General features: G+C 38.3%; 2 protein-coding genes across 2 annotated transcripts in view; both read right to left on the bottom strand.

Moving 5' to 3' along the window:
- Positions 1–19104, bottom strand: part of WDR89 (WD repeat domain 89) — a 106479-nt gene extending 87375 nt beyond the window's left edge. Inside the window, exon 1 of the mRNA XM_027568959.1 lies at positions 18985–19104. The gene's annotated coding sequence lies outside the window, so the exon portion shown is untranslated. The remainder of the gene's footprint in view (positions 1–18984) is intronic.
- The window catches only part of SGPP1 (sphingosine-1-phosphate phosphatase 1), a 33674-nt gene extending 13782 nt beyond the window's left edge, over positions 1–19892 (bottom strand). The window contains exon 1 of the mRNA XM_027568957.2: positions 18985–19892. Within this exon, the coding sequence (XP_027424758.1) occupies positions 18985–19686 (702 nt within the window). The 5' untranslated portion in view covers positions 19687–19892. The remainder of the gene's footprint in view (positions 1–18984) is intronic.
- Between the last annotated feature and the right edge of the window lie 4915 nt (positions 19893–24807).

Below are 24807 nucleotides of genomic sequence, written 5' to 3'. Positions count from 1 at the left end.
CTTAATGGTGACAGACTGAAAGGTGAGATGAGATGCAGATCTCTTCAAGATGAGAAAGACATCTACCTCTCACTGCTGCTAACACTGTTATTATACGTTCTAGGCAGAACAGTTAGGCAAGAAAAAGAAATAAAAGACATCTAAATTGAAAAGGACAAAGTAAAACTATCTCTACTTACAGATAACATGATTGTAAAAAAAAAGAAAAAGAAAAAGAAAATCACAAAAGAATCCACCAAAAACTACTAGAGTTAATAAATGAATTCAGCAAAGTTGCAGGGCACAAGACCAACACACACAAATCAGTTCTGTTCTATACATCAGCACTGAACAATCTGAAAAGGAATTTAAGAAAATTCGATTTGTGATAGCATCCAAAAGGATAAAATACCTAGTAATAAATTTAACCAAGTAAGTAAAAGACTGGTACATTGAAAGCTATAAAACATTAATGGAAGTTACAGACCTTATCTTTGACATGGGATATATTTATGCATTAGTATATAGTAAATATTATCATATTCTCTATATGTAATATATGTATATATGTAATATATATGTACATATGTAAAAATACTAGTATTTATTTTAATTATTGTCTCTTTCCTCAAGAATGTAAGTTCCATGGGGGCAGAAACTTCAATCTGTTTTGTTCACTGCTGTATTATCAGTGACTACAACAGTGTCTACATCTAGTAGGCAGTCAATAAATACTTGCTAAACGAAGTAAACATAAGCCTTCAGCCTCGGAAGGATATCAGTCTTACCTTACCACATTCATGATAACCTTGGGGTCAAAGGCCTGGCCTCAAACCTGGGCCACCTTAACCTTTAGTTCTAAGAGCATCTCTGGAATCCATCACAATAAATTGCAATCTGAAAATCCTTTTGAGTAAACTCAGGGAATTTCCAATGCTTGTTTTATTTTATTTATTTATTTATTTTTTTACTCAAAGTCTACTGATTTATTTTTTTAACAAGTGTAAGATCTTTATTTCTTTATTAACATGTAATGTATTATTTGTTTCAGGGGTACAGGTCTGTGATTCATCAGTCTTACACAACTCACAGCGCTCATCATAGTACTTACCATCCACAGTGTCCATCACCCATCCCTCCCACCTCCCTCCACTCCAGCAACCCTCAGTTTGTTTCCTGAGATTAAGAGTCTCTTATGGTTTGTCTCCCTCTCTGGTTTTGTCTTATTTCATTTTTCCCCTCCCTTCCCCTATGATCCTGTGTCTTGCTTCTCAAATTCCTCATATCAGTGAGATCATATACTTGTCTTTCTCTGATTGACTTATTTCGCTTAGCATAATACCCTCTAGTTCCAGCCAAGTCGTTGCAAATGGCAAGATTTCATTTTTTTTTTTTTTTGATGGCTGTCCAATGCTTGTTTTAGAATAAACATTGTTAGGTAAGGATTCTGTAGCTTAAGCTTTTAAAACTATATACTTTCTAAAAACAAAGTAACCAAATTGTATAGAAATAAAAACCATTTCCTACAATAGCACATTATGAACTATATTTTGTATACTAAAAGCAAAACAAAACAAAAAACTTATTCATAATAGCATGTTTTCCTTCATAGTACTTTCCACACCGGTAGGCTAGTGTGGTGTATAGTAATATATGGGTCCAAAAAGGTAAAACAAAAACAAAAACTGACCCATATGCAGTCATTTAATGTACACATTAAGATAAACATGTGAACTAAAACATTTTCAGCTCAATCTATCCTTTTGACCTACTCATATTTGCTGTCATCTTACTGTTTCTTTCAAACTCTGAAGTCACAAAGTATCAATTTAGCAACAGAACTCATCAAGTAAATATTAATTACAATTTTAAGTGTATTTTTAATTAAAAACCACAATAAGGAAAGTATTGTTTTTTGTTTTTGTTTTTTATTTGACAGAGAGAGACACAGCGAGAGAGGGAACACAAGCAGGGGGAGTGGGAGAGGGAGAAGGAGGCTTCCCGCTGAGCAGGGAGCCCAACGCCCAGGACCCTGGGATCACGACCTGAGCTGAAGGCAGACACTTAACGACTGAGCCACCCAGGAGCCCAGGAAACTATTGTTTAGGGGCACCTGGGTGGCTCAGTTGTTAAGCATCTGCCTTTGGCTCAGGTCGTGATCCCAGGGAAGTCGGGCTCCCTGTTCTGCTCAGTGGGGAGTCTGCTTCTCCCTCTCCCACCCCCATGCTTGTGTTCCCTCTCTGTCAAATAAATAAATAAAATCTTAAAAGAAAAAAAAAGGAAAGTATTGTTTATTACCATCCTATTTGATGTAGACTTAGGTTAACAAACTAGGATCTCTTTCCCAATTTCTGTTACAGGGAAGGGATTTGTGAAAAAGAAAGAGAAGGACTACATGTTTTAGCTTGTATCATTTTACAGCTGCGGGCAGGCAGACCACAGCTTTCCAGATAGTTAAGATGAACAAGAAATTCCTGAATCTCTCTGTGGAAACCAGAGTAGAAACAAGAGAAGCTTAAGCTTCTCTACAATAACAATCTAACCAACCTTTCTCTCACTTCTGATACACACATATTTGCAATTGTTCTGTCCTCCACTTGACTGTCACTCTCTACTAATTCCGACCCACCCCAATCCTCTACTTGACAAATAAACTGGCTGGATTTTTTAAAGCCAAAATTCATTTCTAGGAAGATGTTAGAGGAAATAAATGTGGATTTGTTCTTTACTTAAGTGTTAATAGATGAAATAATTTTACTTAACATACAATTTACTATGTACCAGGCACTGTTTCAAGAGCTTTATAAATATTAGCTCATTTAATCATCAGAACAACCCTATGGGGGAGATTTCTAATTTAAATGACACTGAGTCAAAGAGAGGTCCAAGATTAAACAGGTATTAAGTTATGGAGCTGAAATTCAAACACTGAAAGTCTAATTTCCCAAATCTAAGCTCTTAACCACTATACTAAGCTGTCCTTCACGTATAGTGTGTTGTTTGATTCCTTGTATCCCTAGGATCAAGCAGATTATCTCTCATATATTTTTTATTTAGGTTTTTCTTAGAATGGAGGCTAGGTACAAACTTAATTAGAGGTAGAAGGGAACTTAAAGATACTAATTCCACTCCCCTCTCTTTACAGATGAAGAAACAGACCCAGGGATGCCAAATAACACTTAGTCATCCAGTGGCCTATTCTGATGCCTTTTCCAACTTACCATGCTTGTTACTTTATACTTCTATCACTATACAAATGGGTAATAATTTTAAGTTTGGTAGGGGTTCCTAGTTTTTATTTTCCTTTTCTTAGAGAATGTTGAGCTTTACTTGTTGAATTTATGTTATTTTCTCTAATAAGAAAGTTTTTACTTAACTCTTTAGGTCTTATCAAAAAAGCTGAAAGAAAAATTTACAAGTCCTTCACATTATTTTCAAATTAGAAAAAATTTACCAAACGGAAAACAGATCACATGACCTCCTTGATGCTTTTAATTTCATACCACGATCTAATCTTTTCATTGCACAGCCTCTTACAGGAACACTATCTAAACATACCCTTCAGTTATTCTACCAAACAGTTCTATTTCTACTGATATGCTTTCCTTAACTCTTTAACACAGAGAATCAGAATTAGTGTTTATTTTTATTATTTATTTATTTTAAAGATTTTACTTATTTATTTGACAGAGAGAGATAGCGAGAGCAGGAACACAAGCAGGGGGAGTGGGAGAGGGAGAAGCAGGCTTCCCGCCGAGCAGGGAGCCCGATGTGGGGCTCGATCCCAGGACTCTGGGATCATGACCTGAGCCGAAGGCAGACGCTTAACGGCTGAGCCACTCAGGCACCCCAGAATTAGTTTTTATATTGTGTCATTTGTCATTCACATTCATTGAGGTTAGTAAAAAGTCAATAAAATGACTTGCAATTAAAGCAATGACAAAAACTGTCTTCAGTAGAATTTAAAAATTTCATAGTAATTTAAATATGGGACAAAGGCAGGCATCAGAAAAAAATTGTATTTTTAATTCAAGAAATGGATAGTGTATATGTAAACAATAGATGACAAGGATACCACATTAATGATATATCTGCCTTGTTCTCACACTGCTAGTGGAATAAAAATTGACGCAACCTTTCTGGAAAGCATCTGTCCATACATAAAAGAGCTCTAAGTGTTCATACATGTTGACACCGTGATCTCTCTCCTAAAATTCTATACCAAAGACACAGAAATGTGGGACAAGGATTCATATATAAAAATGTTTATTGTGAAGTTATATACACACAATGAACAAATCAATGTTTGATTATAATGTAGTAGTTTAAAATAATGGTTTTATTGGCCCTAGCCATTTACTATATGCATTTATTGGGACTCTAAAAAATGTAAATAATAGGAACTGAATTATGTAGAGAAAAAGAGATGTATTATAAGGAAACAGAGTATCTCACTGAGTCCTAAGGCAAAAGGAAGCTAAGCTTCAAGAAGAAACTGGAACTATGAACTAGACAGTCATGGGACCCTTTCTTCTTCTTACATATCCACTTCATCTTTTTCTGTGTGGCAGCTTTTCTGCTCTCTAGTCCACATGGTAAATGGAGGTTTTTCGATTTACTCTTCAGTGAGGAAACCTGCCCAAACTCAGTACCTGTTCTCAATTTCTGATGGACAAGATTGCATAGACAAAATATTTCCCTTAAAGGTGAGGGACTCTTAGAGGGTTGTGAGCTAGGTTGACTCCCCAAAGGTGCCTGCTTCTTCAGATGTGGGACAATGGGCTAGTTTCATAATTTTTTTGTATCAGTTTCCTCATCTATAAATGGAGATAATAGTATCTGTAGTTAGGGCAATACTATAATATAAAAACTATTTTGCAAGAATATGAACGTGTTTCATTCATTAAGAATGTTTTCTACCTTGTCTGAGGAAAGCTGTATCCACCAGAGCAACTGGGAAGGCCCAGGCTTTGGGTGAATGCACTCACCTCTGCCTCTACACTTCTTCCAGCCTCCAACCTCCAGGTCCTGGGCCGGAGCTGTGGCCTCCAGCCCAGCCATTCCTCCTACAGACCAGCTGTCCCCAAAGCCCATGTCCTTCTGTCCTGCCCATTTCTCCTGCCTAACGGAGTTTTGTGCAATTCGGGACGTTCTTCCATAAACTGACCCTTGTATTAGTAGGGCCTTTAGGAGATTTTTGTTAGAAACCTAGGACCTTCCTTCACCTCTGAACAGCTTTTTCCCTCAATTCCAATCCAAAGATTTATGTACCTTTCTAGTTGACTGAAATTTGTGAGAGGCTTCCTCCCCTTTGCTATTCTATATTCTTAGTCCTATGCTAGCTTTATGTCTCAGAAATGGTGAAATGTACATCAGTCCAATAAAATACGAAAAAAATGTTTTTTTAGAGAGGTGTCTGGGTGGTTCAGTTGGCTAAGTATCCAACTCTTGATTTCGGCTCAGGTCATGCTCTTGGGGTCGTGGGATCAAGCCCCACATGGGGCTCCCTGCTCAGCAGGGAATCTGCTTCTCTCCCTCTCCCCCCTCTCCCTCTGCCCCTCCCCGCTGCTCGCACGCTCTCTCTCTCTCAAATAAATAAATCTTTAAAAAAATGTTTTCTAGGAATTTTTACTGATAGAGAAAAAATATTATAGTTCTCCAGAGAAACAAAACCAGTAAGATGTATACATACACATATATGGAGAAAGATTCATTGCAAGGAATTGCCTCTATTATTGGATTTATTTTAAGGATTATGGAGGCTACAAATACAAAATCTGCAGGGTAGGCCAGTGGACTGGAGATCCAGGAAAGAGTTGATGTAGCTCAAGTCCAAAGACAGTAGGTGAGCAGGATCTCCTCTTCCTGGGGGAAAAAACAGTCTTTTTTTCCTCTTTCAACTGATTGGATAAAGCCCCACCAATTAAGATAATCTCCTCAAAGATACATACTGATTGAAATATTAATAACCATCTAAAAAGGTTTTTTTTTTAAGATTTTTAAAAATTTGTCAGAAGGCACACGCGCACACAAGCAGGGGAAGCAGCAGGTAGTGGGAGAAGCAGGCTCCCCTCTGAGCAAGGAGCCTGATGTGGGGCTCAATCCCAGGACCCTGGTATCATGACCTAAGCTAAAGGCAGATGCTTAACTGACTGAGCCCACCCAGGCGTCCCTAAAAACTATCTTCACAGAAATAAATACGATAGTGGTTGCCCAAAAATCTGGGTATCGTGGCCTAGCCAAATGACATATAAAATTAACTATCACACATTATATTAAATAAAAAAATAAACAAACACCATATACAATATGGTTGCAATTATTTTCAAATTGTAAGGAAATAACAAAAAAGTTAACATTAGGTTTTTTCTATTTTTATTTTACAAGTCTTCTATAAAACTCAGCACTTACCTTGTTTGTCCTTTTAGCAGCATTTAAAAATATTAATTAGAGGTGCCTGGGTGGTTTGGCAGGGTAAGCGGCTGACTTTGGCTCAACTCATGATCACAGTCTTGAGATCAAGCCCTCATCAGGCTCCCCGCTCAGCAGGGAGTCTGCTTGTCCCTTTTCCTCTGCTCCTAACTCCCAGTTCATGCTCTCTCTCAAATAACTAAATAAAATCTTCAAAACAAACAAAGAAACAAAAACAATATTAACTACTAGCCTTTTCTAGAAACACTCTTTTACTTGTAGCCTCCCTTTATAGTATATTCTTTTTATGATACTGTCCAATTTACACTCCTCTTTTCTGCAAACAGAATCTGACAAGTTGAGAGGTAAGAAGATATCTTAGGGATTGTCTAATTAGCCCCAGAAGTGTGGCCCTGGAGACATGTTAATACTGTGTGACCCTGCTCTTTTGACTATAACTATTGGATCAGGCATGGACACTGGCCCTAGAGCAGCAAATCCACTGGCTGGACTGAGCGGATTAGATTCTTTTTCCTAATCATAATTTGAATGAAAGTCAGTCAGTCTCTGTTGTATGCTTGAAATTGGAATAATGTAGAAGTAGGGGTAAGGCTGACATATGCATGCCAAAGCAGAGAGAGAAGAAGGAAACAAATGAGAGACCATGCAACCCCAAGAAACAAAGATGGATGGCACCGCCTTTAGTTCTGATAGCATTCCAGAGGCCTGGCTCCATTCCCTTGGAAGCCTGGCAGCACTTTCTTGATTTTGACTTCCATAAGATACTCATTCTAGTCCTCAAATAAATTTCCTTTTTTTTTCTTAAGCTAGTACAAATGGGTTACTAGACCCCCTACACACACACACACATACACACACAGCCCTAGTTAGACAATCCCTAAGATATCTTCTTACCTCTCAACTTGTCAGATTCTGTTTCAGGTTCTTTTTACCCTATCCATTCCTTAAACGTTAATGTCTTTAAAGGTTTTTTCCTTAGACCTTCTGTTCTTCTCACTATATGTACTCTACAAGGGCAGTACCATCCACTCTCATCATTCATTCTGCACATATATGTTGATGATATTAAACCTGTCTAGGTCTCTTTCTCTCTCTCTTTTTTTAAAGTCAATTAGCTAACATACACTACATCATTAGTTTCAGATGTAGTGTTCAATAATTCATCAGTTGCATGTAACACCCTGTGCTCAACACATCATGTGCCCTCCTTAATGCCCATCATGCAATTACCCCATCCTTCCACCCACATCCCCTCCAGCAGCCCTCAGTTTGTTTCCTAGAGTTAAGACTCTCTCATGGTTTTTCTCCTTCACTGATGACTTCCCATTCCATTTTCCCTCTCTTCCCCTATGATCCTCTACATTGTTTTTTATATTCCACGTATGAGTAAAATCATGTAATTGTCTTTCTTTGATTGACTTATTTCACCCAGCATAATTCCCTCCAGTTCCATCCACGTCAATATAAATAGTAAGTATTCATCCTTTCTGATGGCTAATACTCCATTGTGTGTGTGTGTGTGTGTGTGTGTGTGTGTATCACATCTTTTTTATGCATTCATCTGTTGATGGACATCTCGGCTCTTTCCACAGTTTGGCTATTGTGAACAGTGCTGCTATAAACAGTGGGGTGCAGGTGTCCATTTGGATCAATACATTTGTATCTTTGGGGTAAATATGTCTAGGTCTCTTTCACATGTAGAACTGCCTCCCAGATAGTTCTGTCTTACAGACACCTCAAATTCAATATACCTAAAACAGAATTCTGCTCCATACTCCTGTTCCTTTCCGCAAATCTCACTTGCTTTCCATATTTTGTGTTTCTACAAATCAAACTACTATTTCTCATCTTTCCAAATAGGAAATCTGGGAATAATCCTTTACTCCTGTTTTTCTTCCTTACTGCCATTTGCAATCAATCACCATATCTTCTCAATTCTACCTCTAAATATCTCTCAAATGTATCCATTTCTTTCTACTCCCACTGACACTATCTAGGTCAGGGGCCAACAGAGTTGTTTTTATAAAGAGCCAAACAGTAACTGTTTTGGGCTTTGTGGATTACACAGTGTTGGTTACTCAACTCTGCAGCTGTAGCACAGGAGCACCACACACAGTATAGATATAAATGAATAAACATGGCTGTGTTTCAATAAAGTTTTATGAATAGCCACTAAATTATTAATTTCATATAATTCACACATGTCACAAAATATTCTTGTGGCTTTTTTCAATTGTATTTAAATTATATTTAAAATGTAAAAAAACCAGGGCACCCGGGTGGCTCAGTCGTTTAGCATCTGCCTTCGGCTCAGGTCATGACCCCAGAGTCCTGGGATCAAGCCCCGCATCGGGCTCCCTGCTCCACAGGAAGCCTGTTTCTCCCTCTCCCACTCTCCCTGCTTGTGTTCCCTCTCTTGCTGTGTCTCTCTCTGTCAAATAAATAATCTTTAAAAAATTAAAAAAATAAAATAAAATGTAAAAAAATCATTCATAGTTCACAAGTCATATAAAATCAGGCAGCTGGCCGCTCTTTGTAGTCTCTTGATCTAGGTCTCCCATCTTCTCTCCCTTGAACTGGTGGAGTAACATTGTACTTGGTCTGGTTTCCCTGCCTCCAGTCTTACCGCCCTCTAGTCCATTTTCCATACTACAGACACAGTCTTCCTAAAACACCAATCTAATCTCCCTGAGCAAACAGTCCATATTTTGGGGGTCTTACCCTATCTGTAGGGCTTATGTTATTGGCTAGTACTTACTAGAAATGAAATGATTATATTTGTGGAATTTAATGTCATTACTTTTATTAAAGCTTTTTAGTCAAGAAAAAAATGTATACTTGCAACAGAAGAAATAAACTTGTCATAGTTCTCAGTTGATATGATTTTTTCTATAAAGAACAAATGAGATTATACATATAAGTTATTTAGTTAATGGAGAGTTGAAAAAAGTTGTTGCATATATGATCAATACATAAAAATCAAGCATGTTTCTATCTTCCAGCCACAAAAAGTTACAATATTTGATTTTTAACAAGACATCATTTATAACAATGACAAAAAATATAAGGTAACTACAAATAAATCTAACAGAAGATATACTTGATTTATATGGAGAATGAAATACATTTAAGAAAACCTAAATAAATAAGACTTACCATATTCCCAGATAACATTCAATACGGTAAGGCTATCAATTCTCTCCACATTTATAAATTCATTGCAATTTCAATAAAAGTCCAGAGTTTTTTTGTAGAAATTAAAGAGTTCATTCTAAGATGTATATTGAAAGCAAATACTCAAAAATAGCCAAGACAATCTTGAAGAATATGGTAGAGAACTTTCATAAATAAGACTTACTCTAAAGCAATTAAAGCATGACAATGATATTGATAAAGAGACAAATAAAGAAACCAGTGAAACACAATGGAGAACCCCAAAATCACACCCATACACATATGGAAACTTCATATATAACCTAAGTGGCATTACAGGTAAGTAGAGAAAGGATAAACTATTCAAAAATGGAATTAGGTCAATTAATTATCAGTGTGAAAAAAATTACATCAGATCCATATCTCACAATATATTCAAAACCAACTAAAGTTAGATCAAAGTTTTAAACATGAAAGTACTATTTTATCTTTCCAATAAAAAAATAGCAAAAGGATTTTTCTTTTAGAACTAGAAAAACACCCCTGAAACAAATAATACATTATATGTTAATAAAAAAATTAAAAAAAAAGAACTAGAAAAACAAAATCTAAAGTACATACAGAAAACTGTATAAACAAGTGAAAACAGCAAGAATAAGTAAAAAAATATTATAAAGCTACAATAAACATAATAGTATAGAACTTGCACACAAATATCAGATGTATCAATTCTAAGTAAAAATATGAATATAGACCCAAGTATATACCTATATTTAGGTGACAGTTCAAGTCAGTAGGGGAAAATGGACTATTCAATAAATGGTGCTGTGAGGGAATATCAAGTTAGATTCCTTCCTCAAAGCAAGAGATGGTTAAAAGACTTAAGCATAAAAAAACAACCACAGAAGTACTATAAGAAACCATGGTAGAAGGCTATTCTAAATATCATACGAAACCATGAAACAAAAGATACCCAAAAAGAAAATAATTCTCCTTGGGAAAAAAAGTAGGAAGAGAAGTAATAATTTAGGAAAGCATATTTCTAAATCACACATGGACAAAAGGCAAATTTGACCACAATATAAAGGGCTTCAAAAACCAGTAAGTAATCCGAGAGAAACAAAAACGTTATGTCCATGCAAAAACTTATACAAAACTATCCATAGCAACATTATTCAAAACAACCAAAAAGTAAAACCAAATGTCTTTCAACAGATGAAAGGATAAATAAAATGTTATATATCCATCTGATTGAATAGTACTTGGCAATAAAAAGGAACGAAAGGAATGAAGTACTGATACATGCTATAATATGGCTGAATCTTAAAATACGCTAAGTGAAAGAAGCCAGCAACAGACTACATATTGTATGCTTCCATGTATATGAAATGTCCAGAGTAGGCAAATCCTTAGAGACATAAAGTAGATTAGTGATTGTCTAGGGTTGCCTAGGAATCGGCAGGGGAGGACACAGGGAGTGACTACTATGGGTATGGGGTTCCTTTGGGTGGTGATGGAAAAATTCTAAAATTGATTGTGGTGATGGCTGCATAACTCTATGAATATATCAAAAGCCACCAAACTGCATATTTTAAATGGATGAAATGTATATGAATTACATCCCAGTAAGTTTTTTAATATAAAAAACAAAAAACAGTGAGTAGAGGTGAGAGGATTTCTGTCCATAAAGGATTAACTGTTGTAATAACAGCCGTTCCACTGTAAACAGCCAGAAAACTAGACAAATTATATAAAACAACCATTTTCATATACTGGAAAACAAGCAGCACAGAACTGTAATTCAGGAGAAAAGGGAAGCAAATGAGATGAGCCCTGTGATTGCCCTAACTTGCTGCTAGAGGCAGTTTCCAGGCTGTAGCATGGGAGGAGGAACCCAAACAAAGTCTAGCAGTCTCACTGAACTAAGGGGAAAAAGAGCAGAATTCACAGAGGCCAAAGCAGCCATTAATTTGCAGGACAGAACACTGGAGAGAGGAATTCACACAGAGAATGAGCCCCAAAGATCTGTAGGGGGTCTCTGCAAATTGTTTGCTGAGTACTAATATGTGCATGCATGGGGTGAAAGTCCACCAGTCTGGGGAAAATAGTAGGCCAAACAACTCCCAAAGTTCACCTAGGCTCGGAAATGCTTTCCCACTAGGCAGAGTACAAAGGGAATTGGGCAGTCTTTATAAGGTTATCACCTGGAGAGCCTGGCTGACTTAGTCGGTATATCATGTGACTCTTGATCTCAGGGTTGTAAGTTCAAGTCCCACACTGAGTGTAGAGATTACTTGTAAGTAAAACCTTAAAAAAGGCTATGACCTTAGCAGTGAGGCCAAATTAGGTCTAGACTACAGTTATTCTGGACCCTCTCTAGGAAGCTTAAACTGACAAGTAATTTAACTGTAACCACGATCAAGTCTGACACTATTTAAAGGAATAAACAAAATCTAAAACTATAAAAATTACTAAGCAAAGAAGCTGGAGAATATGATCCATAAGCAGGAAAAATATTAGAAAGTCCACACAAAGATGACAAAGATGATGGAAATAATGGATAAGAACCTTAAAACAGCTATTAAAATCTTATACTAAAGAATGTAAAAGAAAATAGGAACATAATGAGTAGAGAAATGGAAGATTTCTTTTTAAGATTTTATTTATTTATTTGACAGAGACACAGCGAGAGAGGGAACACAAGCAGGGGGAGCGGGAGAGGGAGAAGCAGGCTTCCCACAGAGCAGGGAGACCGATGAGGGGCTTGATCCCAGGACTCTGGGATCATGACCTGAGCCGAAGGCAGATGCTAAACGACTGAGCCACCCAGGCGCCCCTGGATGATTTAAAAAATACCCAATTAGAGCTTCTACATATAAAATATACAGTATCTGAAACTATATCCCATCCTACTTGAGGAGTTTACCAGAAAACTCAGACACTGAAGATCAGTGAACTTGAAGTCATAGCAATAGAAACAGTCCAAAATGAAGCGCAGAGAGCAAAAACACTGCATCATCATCATCATCATCATTGCATCAGTGATCTGTGAGTGGCAGTGTTAAACAATTTAACGTACATGAAACTGAAGTTCCAGAACAGGAGGAGATGGTAGAAGAGGGGAGAAAAAAAATTTCTAGAAATGCTGGAACATTATACAAAAATAATAATAATAATAATGTATTATGTATTGTGAGTTTTATAACATATGTAGATGTAAAATGTATGACAACAATAATACAAAGGAGGGGAGAGGGAAAAATGGAAGTATACTCTTGTAAGTTCTTATGCTATACTTGAAGTAGTACAACATTATTTGAAGGTACAGCAACAGTTTAAAAAAAAGAAAACCCCAAAAAGAATAGTTAAAAAAGAAAAATCAGTAAGTAAAATGCCAGCAATCTAATAGAAAAAAAATACGGGAAAGGTTTGAATAGGCAGTACTGGAATAGTCAACTTACTAAATAAATTATGCTACATTAATATATTGGAGCAGGGGCGCCTGGGTGGCTCAGTCAGTTAAGCGTCCAACTCTTGATTTTGGCTTAGGTTATGATCCCAGGGTTCTGGGATCAATCCCTGTGTTGGGCTTCTCACTCAGCAGCAAGTCTGCTTGAGATTCTCTCTCCCTCTGCCCCTCCCCCTGCTCTCACACTGTCTCTCTCTCTAAAATAAATAAATAAGGGGCACCTGGGTAGCTCAGTTGGTTAAGCGTCTGCCTTCGGCTCAGGTCATCATCCCCGGGGTCCTGGGACTGAGCCCTGCAACAGGCTCCCTGCTCAGCCTGCTTGAGCCTGCTTCTCCCTCTCCCATTCCCCCTGCTTATGCTCTCTCTCCCTCTGTCAAATAAATAAATACAATCTTTAAATAAATACATTCATACATACATACATAAATCCTAAAAATATATATATGTATATTGGAGCATAATGTAAATGTGAAAAAATTACATAGCTCTATATAATAGGGAAAGTGCTAATATGGAAAGGAATTTTAATGTAGTAGCATAATGTAATTCTGCAGCCAAACTGGGTTTGAATCCAGGCTCTATTATGTACTTGCAGAGTCATTTGGAGCAAATTACTTAAGTTCCCGCCACCTCAGTTTCTTCTGCAAACCAGTGATAATACTCATAGGATTTTATGAGGATCAAAAGAATTAAGTCATGTAAAGCATTTAAAACAACTATTAAGCACAAAGTTAGTATTCATTAACTGTTGGGTAAAAGAAAAGGAAAATCTTTCCACAATATATTTCTAAATGAGAAAAGCAGGGTCCAGAACAGTATAGTATATTACCATTTTATGAAAAATAAACTATATAGATATATGTCTATAACAGTAAAGACTCTCTAGAAGGCTAAACAAGAAACTTATAACAATGAATCTTCTGGAACAGAGATTCTGGTAGCTGTGGAACAGAAAAAGAAAAGAAATGCACTCTCTTCTTCATATTTTCATGTAAATATTAAATTTTCTATGAAGTATTCCCCATTCAAACAAATAAATGTAATTAATTTTAAATCAAGAATAATAAGTACTTATAAAATCAGGAAAATGTGCATTTCCAAACACAAGTATGACACTAGGTTAAAAGAAATCAAAGAGCAAACCAGGGTGCCTGGGTGGTTCAGTTGGTTAAGCGAGTGCCTTCGGCTCAGGTCATGATCCTGGAGTCCCAAGATTGAGTCCCGTATCGGGCTCTCTGCTCAGCAGGGAGTCTGCTTCTCCCTCTGACCTTCTTCCCTCTTGTGCTCTCTATCTCTCATTCTCTCTCTCTCAAATAAATAAATAAAATCTTTAAAAAAAAAAAAGAGCAAACCAATTTGATTTTTTAATAAACTGTTTCTTCCCAGAATTACTAGTGATCAGTTTCCACTGGCTCTTGCAGCCCTTTCTAATCTTTGTCATTTGTGACCCACTTTTGTAGCTCTTCTTGTCTTCCTTTTATCTTTTCATGATCTCAGATATCTTTATTATCTATAATAAACTATATTTTAATAAAATATCTTATTTGCTTTTCTTTTCCAAAGCTCTTATGTTTATGGCATTTTTTATTTATATTAGGAAGACAGAGGGAAAGGAAGGCTGAGAAAATCAGCACTGATTTCAGTCAACAACTTAATATATGTTTAAAACACAAATATTTGTGGATATTGCATATGTATATACATACACATTATTTTCTCAAGGCATATAAAAACTGTTTCTGTAGTTTAAGACAATCCTATCTATTAAATATTTGTTATCACAAAGATTCTTTAAAAATCACATAGCGTGATTTGAAGAGTTTTCTGCATAAGCTCTGGAGTCTGTAAGATTTAAATTTGCCCTCTGAGACTTACCTAGAGCTATGTTACTTTGTCAAGTTACTTAACCTACCTCTCTTAGTTTCCTGATCTATAAACTTGTATTAATAGTAGAACCAAACATTGGGAGGTTTTGGCTCAGTCGTTAAGCCTTCAGCTTAGGTCACGATCCCAGAGTCCTGGGATCAAGTCCCACATGGGGCTCCCTGCTCAGCAGGAAGCCTGCTTCTCCCCCTCCCCCTCCCCCTGTTTGTGTTCCCCTCTCACAGTCTCTCTCTGTCAAATAAATAAATAAAATCTTAAAGATCTTACCCCTCTTATAAAAAAAAAAAAACACACTGGGATGTTTTAAGAGTAGACTAAATCAGGTAATAGACCTTTCAAAAAATGTCTGACCTCTACTAAAACCTTCATAAATGTTAATAATGTTAATAATAGAATTACTATTATTATTAAAATTAGTGAAAGGAGGGGCGCCTGGGTGGCTCAGCCATTAAGCGTCTGCCTTTGGCTCAGGTCATGATCCCAGGGTCCTGGGATGGAGCCCCACATCGGGCTCCCTGCTCCACGGGAAGCCTGCTTCTTCCTCTCCCACTCCACCTGCTTGTGTTCCCTCTCTCACTGTGTCTCTCTCTGTCAAATCAATAAATAAAATCTTAAAATAAAAAATAATAAAATTAGTGAAAGGATATAGACTAGCTGAGAATGGGTTTGGCTATAAAGTGTGTGATGACAATTTTTTTAATGAAATTAATCTAAAACTTTCTTAATGTTATTAAATCAGGTATATAATTAGAACTTATTATATGCCATAATATTTAATTAAGAATTTTTATTTCTTGAAAGAACATGAAAAAATAAATACAAAAGGAGTGCTTTATTTTTAATTTTCCTTTATTCTTCAAAGGACTATGTTCTTAATACTTGCTGCTCCCTATTTCTTATTTTTTCCCAATTCAGGCTACAAAAGATTCCAACAAATAATATGAGAGCAATAATTATTATCCTGGCTAATGGATCAAGTTAATACCTGGAGAAATGCCATACATTTTCTATCTTGCATCACCGTGAAAAAAAATTCTCCTAGTATCAAATAACCGCTTGGCATCATACTGTTCTGATCTCTCTTTTGATATTATAACATACCTTAAAAAGATTCAAAGCCTGGGATTGCAAAAAAGGTGAGACAACAATGTTAGAGAAATATAAAATATATTTTAAGGATCAAGAATTATTTTTACTGGAAGGGTTTAAGAAAGTACATTTTTTTCCCTCAAAAATCTTTGGGAAACTTCAGTAAAATGCACTACACCCTCACTTAGCTAGCCACTCGATCAGAATCTCTGAAAGTAAGATGCAGAAACCTACACTTTAAACAAGCCCCAAGTAATGTTTTTTGTCTATGGTCATTTTAAGAACAAATGAGGACTAATGAAACAGAAGGGGTTAATTAAAAAGGCTCTGTGTAGGAGGTGAATGTTGAGCAGATTTCAAGTAGGAACATTAAGCGGCAGGGAGGAGTTCAGTAGTTACTCCACACCAAAGGGATGGTATGTGAGATAACTCTGCTTGCAGAGCTGTTTCAGCATCCTAGGCATACAGAAGTAACCACACTTAGCCTGAATAAGCTGTAGGGGCCGAGCAGATGGACAGGACTGTCAACCAAAACTACTATTAGAAAAACACCAGGCTTTCACTGTCTAATTCTTATCCCAAGTTTCTAATATATTTTTTTAAGATTTTATTTATTTGAGAGAGAATGAACACAAGCGTGGGAGGGGCTGAGGGAGAAACAGACTCCCCACTGACCAGGGAGCTCCATGCGGGGCTCGATCCCAGGACCCTGGGATCATGACCTCAACCAAAGGCAGACGCTTAACCAACTGAGCCACCCAGGCGCCCCTCCAATATTTTTTTTCATTACCCATTCTGGAAATATAAGCCTCCAAAGTACAACAATACTAACACAGAGAATAGGACCAAAACAACTTAAGCAAAGGAAGGTATTTTTGTTTTCAGTTCATAACAAGGATTTTTAAAAGTAAAAAGGTAAAAAAGTCATTTCGGTTTTTATACTAGATTATTACAAACATTTATAAACAGGACTTCCATACAAGGGAGCCTTTCTTCTATAATAGCTAACCAAAAGATTAAACAATTATTCAAATTTAGAAGTTTACTCAAATTTAGAGTAAAAATATGTAAAATAAGAAATTTAAACTAATTTTACAAGATTAATTCTAACAGGTCAGTTTCCACTCTGTAAAATTATAGTTTGAGAGTAGGTGATTTCTAAAGTCCTGTCTAGTTCAATTTCTAAAATTGAATGATCTACAAATTCCTCAGACTTTGGATTAAATATATTAGATTGTTCAAAAATTATAATGTAAATAAATCAAAAAAACACTATAATGTAAGCTTATCCTGATAATTCAAATAACCCTGAAATGTTAGAATACTAATATCTACAATCCATAAATAATCAGCAGTATTGTTTTCAGACTTCCTGTTGGCATGTGTTCTGAATAGATGATGAGCAAAAAATAACTTTTCTCTTACTTGGACTTCTAATATTAACAGCATGTAACACAGCTACTCATTGAGGAGTTATAAAAGGCCCTACAGTAATAGAATCCTGAAAGTCTCATGAAAATAAGAGAAACATCATTAGCTAACTAGTAAATATCATGCCAAACATAACTCAATGACAATCTTAAATTTGAAATACTTAGATTAAATAAAATTTGAGATCTTTAACTATCCTTCAAAAAAGGCAGCACTACTTTACAATCTGAATAGCCTCTACATCTCCTTTGGCTATATAGGAAAGAAAAGAAAACTGTCCATGGTACTCTTCTCTCATAATTCTGTCATTCTTACCCTGCACATTACATATTTTCCATGTTACTCTAAGAGAGATGCACTGCACAGAGGTGCCCATGCGGACAAGATTTTATCTATACTGGAATTAAATCTGGAATGAGTAAGCTTATCATAATGGAGTTTTAAACAGAATTGAGTATTTCTCAATGTAAGATGATTTTGTGCTCTAACGGAAAAAAAAATCGAAGAAGTCTGATTCTTTAGATTTTCCAACATTACTAACTTTATTCTTAAATTAAGGGACTGGTCTGCAGGAGGAACAAAGCTCCTTACAATTTAAAAGATAAAACAAGACAGCAGTCTAAGAATAAATTTTGCTTCCATAGAAAAGAATTAGTTTTCAAACCCAAGTAACATTTATGGACCATGAAAAAGTGAGAAATGGGAGGCCAAAAGAAGTAGGCAAAATATAAAATGTTTACCATTAAAAACTCATCCCAGCTTCATTGTCAGGTTGGCCCTGCTGTCATACTTGTCAATTTTACAAACCCACTAGTCTGACCAAGAACCCTAATTTTAAGAAAAACTTTAAAAGTATTTAAAGCTAATGCAACAGTAATCCTGTGGTAGCTCAACAACTGATACTACAGATCAGTGATTCAGAAGATAATTAAACTTTGTGTCTATCAGCAAATCTGCAACCACACCCCTTAAAAAAAGAACTCAGGCTGTGTTCCATTAACTTACATAAATAGCGGCTTTCCTTTAAAATTCATTACTTCATTGCCTAGAACGACCATGTTTGTTTTGGAATTACACTACGGTTTTATAAACACTGTCTCGGAGTAAAGCTTAGAAGACTTTACCCAAGCCTGAAACAGAATTAGTTTGGGGGAAGGCACAGTATATTATGGTGAAAGTGGGTCTTAGTTACCTAACGATTAAGTATAAAAACATTATAATTAATTACAATTATATTCTGTGCATCACAAGAATTAAAACCATTTAAAAACTCAACCAAAGCCCAATGATAATATGTTACTCCACGAATAGCGTTTCCTTTGGGTTTAGAATATAGTTTGACAGCTAAGTCTCTAGGTTTCCCCTAGATCACTTAATTTTTTTAAACCTAGGAAGGGCCTGTTCTCGGGGGCTGTGAAAACCCGTGGAAAGAGAGGTTTGGAAGGGGAAACGGCCAAATTAAAATAACTGAGCGGAGTGAAGAGTATTCCGGGTTCTCCCGCGGGAGAACTCCCCCAGGCACAGCAGGCGAGGAGAAGGAAACTTACCTGCCAGCGGCCATAGGTGAGGAGGACCATGGAGATGGGGATGGCGGTGCCGGACATGGCATGGGTGGAGGGCATGCTGTACTCGGAGTTGTAGAAAACCTCCAACTTGACCACGGGCGGCGAGGCGGGCCGCGGCCAGCGGATGATGTCCTTGGTGCACTGGCCCAGGTACATGACCAGCACCCAGATGACCACGAGCCTCCGGCCCACCAGGGGGTCCAGGTTCCAGATCCAGAAGGGGAAGAACAGGATGTAAAAGAGTTCGTTGCCCAGTTCCGTGCCGAAGCAGAACAGGTAGTAGAGCGGCCAGTTGCTCACGTGGGCCAGCTCGCCCTCCTCACCCGTCAGCGAGTTGCGGCGCAGGGCCCCCACGCGCCGCGGCGAGGCCGGGCCCAGCTCGGTCGCCAGCCCATTCCGCACGCCGTTGGGGGCGCCGCCGCCGCCGCCGCCTGGCTTGGCGGGACACTGATTGCGGTCGCTCCCGGGCGCCTGGGAGCCTGCGGACGCCCCTGGTTGCTGTTCTCGGCGCCGGGCGTCTCCCGCGAGGGGCGCCTCCGCCTTCTCATCCCCCCTTGGATCGGTGGCGGGCGCGGCGGAGCGGCGCGGAAGCGCTTCCACCCCGCACAGCCGCTGGAAACGGGCCACTTTCTGCGGCTCCTGCAGACGGCCAGCCAGCTGGGCCAGGCGCTGCCTCAGCGACATGATAGCGGGACCCGGGCGGCCCGCGGATGAGAGGATGTCGGCGGCGGAAGCACGGGCCGGCCCCCGGCTCAGCCCCGAACCGTCCCCGCGCGCCTGGCCACCGGCAGCGGCGCCCAGCTGGGCCGGATCGGCTCTGCCGAGTGACGGCGCCACAGGCCGCAGCGGCCGCCGCGCGCCCCCGCTCCGCGCGCCCCTTCCAGGCCGCGCGCGCTCCGCCACCGCCCCCGGCCTCCACGCGCCGGCGCGCGCAGCGCCCCGCCCCCCACTGCCGTTCGGGGAGAGGGCCGGGCCGCGCGGGGCCGCCGCGAGAGCATCCGCAGGCGTCTGGGTGCTGAGGCTCGGCGGGGCGGCTGCCTGGAGGTTTGCCTTCACCTCCACCAGGAGTCGCGGCGCTGGGCGGGCGGGCGGACGTTGCCCGCCCCCCTTCTCCAACTTCAGCCCTCGTTTCCCTCCGGCTGTGGTGCAGGCTTCCTTTTGACGAGCGTTGACTCGGAAAGGCCACGATCCTGGTGCCGGCGTCGGCAATGCGAGTAGCCAAGCACCCGGACATCCTGCTGGCACAGAATCAAATGTTTAATGGTGAATGAAGGCGAAATAACCACCATGGGTTCGGAAACGTTCCATTCAAGTAATCACAAGTAATTACAGAGCCTCTGACGGTTGATGTCCTGAAAGCCACGTGCCAGCTGACCAATGGTGGTAAGGCTAGATGTAGGTCCCAGGACAATACTGTGCCATTGATCAAAGAAGAAATCACAGTTATTCTTGACTTAAATGTAGAATTTCCTTCTAATAAATTCTAATAGCTGGGTGGGGTTGCACAGAAGAAATGTAATTGGTGGCTGTGATTTAGAGGCTTAACTTCCATGTCTCACAAGTTACAAACTTCTAGAAAATATAGCTTTTATTAGAAGGTCTGTGAACTCTAATTCCAGGAAGTTCTAGAAAATAATAGTTTTTATTAGAAGGTCTCTGAACTCTAATGCCAGGAAGTTACTTCAGGTGAGGTGGATATCTATAATTAAAGAATTTGAACCTCTTCCAAGAAACAGGCTGGAAATTTCCCCTCCTGTGTCATTAGAAATACTTCCTTCATTTCCCACGGAGTTAGTCTCTTCCTCCCACTCCACTTGCTAGGCTGTAGCCAGAGAAGGTTGAATAAATTATCATCCCTATCTTAAAGTTGCTTACAGTATAAATGGGAGACTGAGATAGGTCTACCTCTCAAGTACAGAGCCATTGAGAAATACTAAAATGGAGACATCAACAACATGCTCTGGAAAGGACAAGAAACAAGTTGACTAGGGACAGCAAGAAAGGTAAAAAGTGATCCTCTTGAGCTGGGATCCTTATTAAAGAGCAAGATAAGAATAGATGGAGAAACTTAGGAAAAGAGAAAATGGATAAAGACGGGGTAGGAATGTGCAAAGACGTATTTGGTAAACAATTAATAGCTCATAGAATACGGAGTAGGAAGAGTAAGTGATTGGAAGGGGATTAGAAAGAGGGGATAGAACCAGATTGTAAAGACCTTGAATGCCTAGCTGGAGATTTTATTTTGCAGTCAGCGGGGAGCCATGGAAGTTTTTAACCTAGGGAGTGACATCAGAACTGTGCTTTAGAAAGATAACTGAGACAGAAATCAAAGATAAATTGCCAGAGGTCAGAGACCAAAGGCCAGGCAAATAATTAGAAGATGACTGCACTAGTCAGGTGAGAGAGAATGAGAGCCTGAACTAGGACTGTGGTTCTGGGAATTGAAAGGAAGAGCATAGATTTGAACAGGATTTTGGAACTAGGAAAAAGTTAAAGCATTTCATTTGAATTCATAGGTCTGCAGGCAAATAATAGTCTGCAGGCAAATAATAGTCCATCCTTGGTTGGAACACATTGTGTCTAATATTGAGGCATTTATAATCTATGCGGGGGACAAAACCTGAGAAAACAGGTAAGTATATTCAAAGATGTAAAGCCAGGCATTCCAAACAGCTCAAGGAAGTGAGACACAAGCAATCACTACATGGAGTAAACAGAGAGGCGGCATTGGGTTATCTATGAATGGTTCTGTGAAATGGATCATTAGCTGGCATTTGAAAACAAGGAGAGACTTGTACAGTGAGGTGGGAACGGCCTCAGTGAGGCAATTTGTACATGTTCTTTTGTCAAAATAATTTGTTTATAAAGGAATTATTCAGATTCATCCAAGGAATTTCCAATTCTGGGGACTCATTAGCCTAGAGATAGCAGAGAAAGAAGAAAATAGATAAAACAAAGTAGAGGTGATATATATATATTTATGACTAAATTCTGTTTTCTTCAATAATAGCATATTTTGTCGGAATGCAATATTCTCTTTAAAGGTAACAGAAAGATGAAATGGGAATTCGGCCTGTACTGCACTGAAGAGGAAAAGAATGTAAGTTGACAAAACTTGAAAGGGCTGACACTGTCCTGCTGGTGCTGGAAATCTGTTAATAATAAGGACAAGGTCAAAAGCACCAAAGTACCATGATGAAAAGAATAGTTCTGGTAGGTTCTATTTACACTTACTCTATACTTTTCATCTTGAAACACAATAGGAATTTAAGCATTTTTATAATGAAGCATAAACATTTTTTTAAAAAGAAAACACTGCAGGGAGGAGGTGGGGAAAAAAGAAAAGAAAAGGGAAGAAAAGAAGAAAAAAGAAAAGAAAGAAAAACATTGCTGACAAGTAAGGATATGACTAACTGGGTGTGATAGTCAAATGTTGATAGTTTATGTTGCATAATTACCATGTTAAATAAATTTTGTTAGATCCTTCTCTGTAATTCAGTTTAACTTTATGTAATATTAAAACCTTTTTGAGGGGTGCCTGGGTGGCTCAGTCATTAAGCGGCGGCCTTTGGCTCAGGTCATGATCCCAGAGTCCTGGGATCAAGCCCCACATCAGGCTCTCTGCTCAGCGGGAAGCCTGCTTCTTCCTCTCCCACTCCCCCTGCTTGTGTTCCCTCTCTCGCTCTCTCTCTCTGTCAAAGAAATAAATAAAATCTTTAAAAAAAATAAAAATAAAACAACCTTTTTGAGATACATGAACTATAAACCCAAAGTATTGCTGTCATTTCTAAATGGACCTTTCCTAAAAGTAGTAGGGAAACACAATATACACTTTTAACCTTGGTCGTTTTACCTTCCACAGCTAATTTGTTTTTTTATCATACTGGGTTGAGATAAATCATTGATTCAATTACTTTTACAAAGAAGTCCTAAGAATTTTACCTTACAAATACATCTTCTGGGGCGCCTGGGTGGCTCAGTCTGGCGTCTCAGGCGTCTGCCTTCGGCTCTGGTTATGATCCCAAGGTCCTGGGATCAAACCCCGCAGCATTGGGCTCCCTGCTCCGTGGGAAGCCTGCTTCTCCCTCTCCCACTCCCCCTGCTTGTGTTCCCTCTCTCGCTGTTTCTCTCTCTCTGTCAAATAAATAAATAAAATCTTAAAAAAAAAAAAAAGAAATACATCCTCTGTCCCTGACCTGGGTAGAGTGGCACCTGGTTGGTGGTGCTTGTCTCATATAAGCCAAAAAACCTGCACTTGTTGCCAAGTCTTCCATATTACTAGATGTGAAACCTTGGGACGATGAGACAGATATGGCAAAACTAGAGGAGTGCGTCCGAAGCATTCAGGTAGATGGCTTGGTCTGGGGCTCTTCTAAACCAGTTCCAGTGGGATATGGAATTAAAAAACTTCAGATACAGTGTGTAGTGGAAGATGATAAAGTTGGAACAGATATGCTGGAGGAGCAGATTACTGCTTTTGAGGACTATGTGCAGTCCATGGGCGTGGCTGCTTTTAATAAGATCTAAAATCTACATCATAGATCATTGCCCTTAAATAAAAGCTTAAAAGATAAAAAAATACATTTTCTGTAATATATATTTAAAACTATGTTATACATATTGTATATTTGAAAGTTGCTAAGATAATAGATCTTAAAACTCCTCATCAGAAGAAAAAAATTTGTAACTCTGTGAGATGATGGATGTTAACTAAAATTGTGGTATTCATTTTGTAATGCATATATCAAATAATTATACTATATACTTTAATATAGACTTCAATGTCAATTATATCTCAATGAAACTGGGAAGAAAAAAACTATGTTACTTAATAAGAAAATGATAATATTCATTTTAAACTGATTATTTATTATCATCAATTTATTTTCTCTTGCCTGGAACACAATTTCTTATTCATTAAACTACAAAATTTATATATTGCGAACTATTTACCCTAAAGTATTACTATTAACTATAGTAGAATATTTTTGGCATCGAAGTGTCAGTACATAGCACATAATGGGCATTAGTAAATGGTGAATATGAATTTGTTATTTTTGAAATATTAAACCTGTGTTCATTAAATTCTTTGCATATACACCTAGTGATTTTATCCTGCATCTTGGATTAGTTTTATATTTCTAAAAAATAGGATTTCCTCTGAATTATCAAAAAGATGTCTATCTTAGCACAGATATAAGTAAAATGTGATAAATATACCTAAAATTTTATAATTAACAGATAATGAGTTTTCTATGCTTTATGTTTTCTGTACCCCAACATTTCAATCACTTTCTCCCAGAGTAAGATTCTAAGGAAAACAAAAAACAACCTTACAGAAAATGATCTGAGGGGCACCTGGGTGGCTCAGTCAGTCAAGCATCTGCCTTCAGCTTGGGTCATGATCTCAGGGTCCTGGGATCAAGTCCCGCATTGGGCTACCTGCTCAGCGGGGAGGGAGATATGATAATAAGAATAGCAGTCCTGTCTACCTCCACCTCACTCCCGCTTCTCCCTCTGCCTCGCCACCCCCCACCCCCGCTCATGCTCATGCTCTCTCTTTCACTCTCAAATAAAATAAAATCTTAAAAAAAAAAAAAAAGAATCAGAATATTCTAGGCAACAAAATACATGGCCTCTCACCCATGTCGGCTGAGATAACCATGGAATTCTTTCCTTACCATATGGACCATTATACTCAGTTTTCTTTTACCCCAAATTTGTAGTACTTTTTTTAAAAATCTTTTTTTCTTCCGAAGATTTTACCCCTTTGTTTAACATCTCTTTCCAGTTCCAATTTTCTTC

Source organism: Zalophus californianus, chromosome 6 (assembly GCF_009762305.2).
Source record: "Zalophus californianus isolate mZalCal1 chromosome 6, mZalCal1.pri.v2, whole genome shotgun sequence".
NCBI lineage: Eukaryota > Metazoa > Chordata > Mammalia > Carnivora > Otariidae > Zalophus > Zalophus californianus.
The sequence above is the reverse complement of the archived record's forward strand: the minus strand, read 5'-3'. Positions and strand labels throughout refer to the sequence as shown.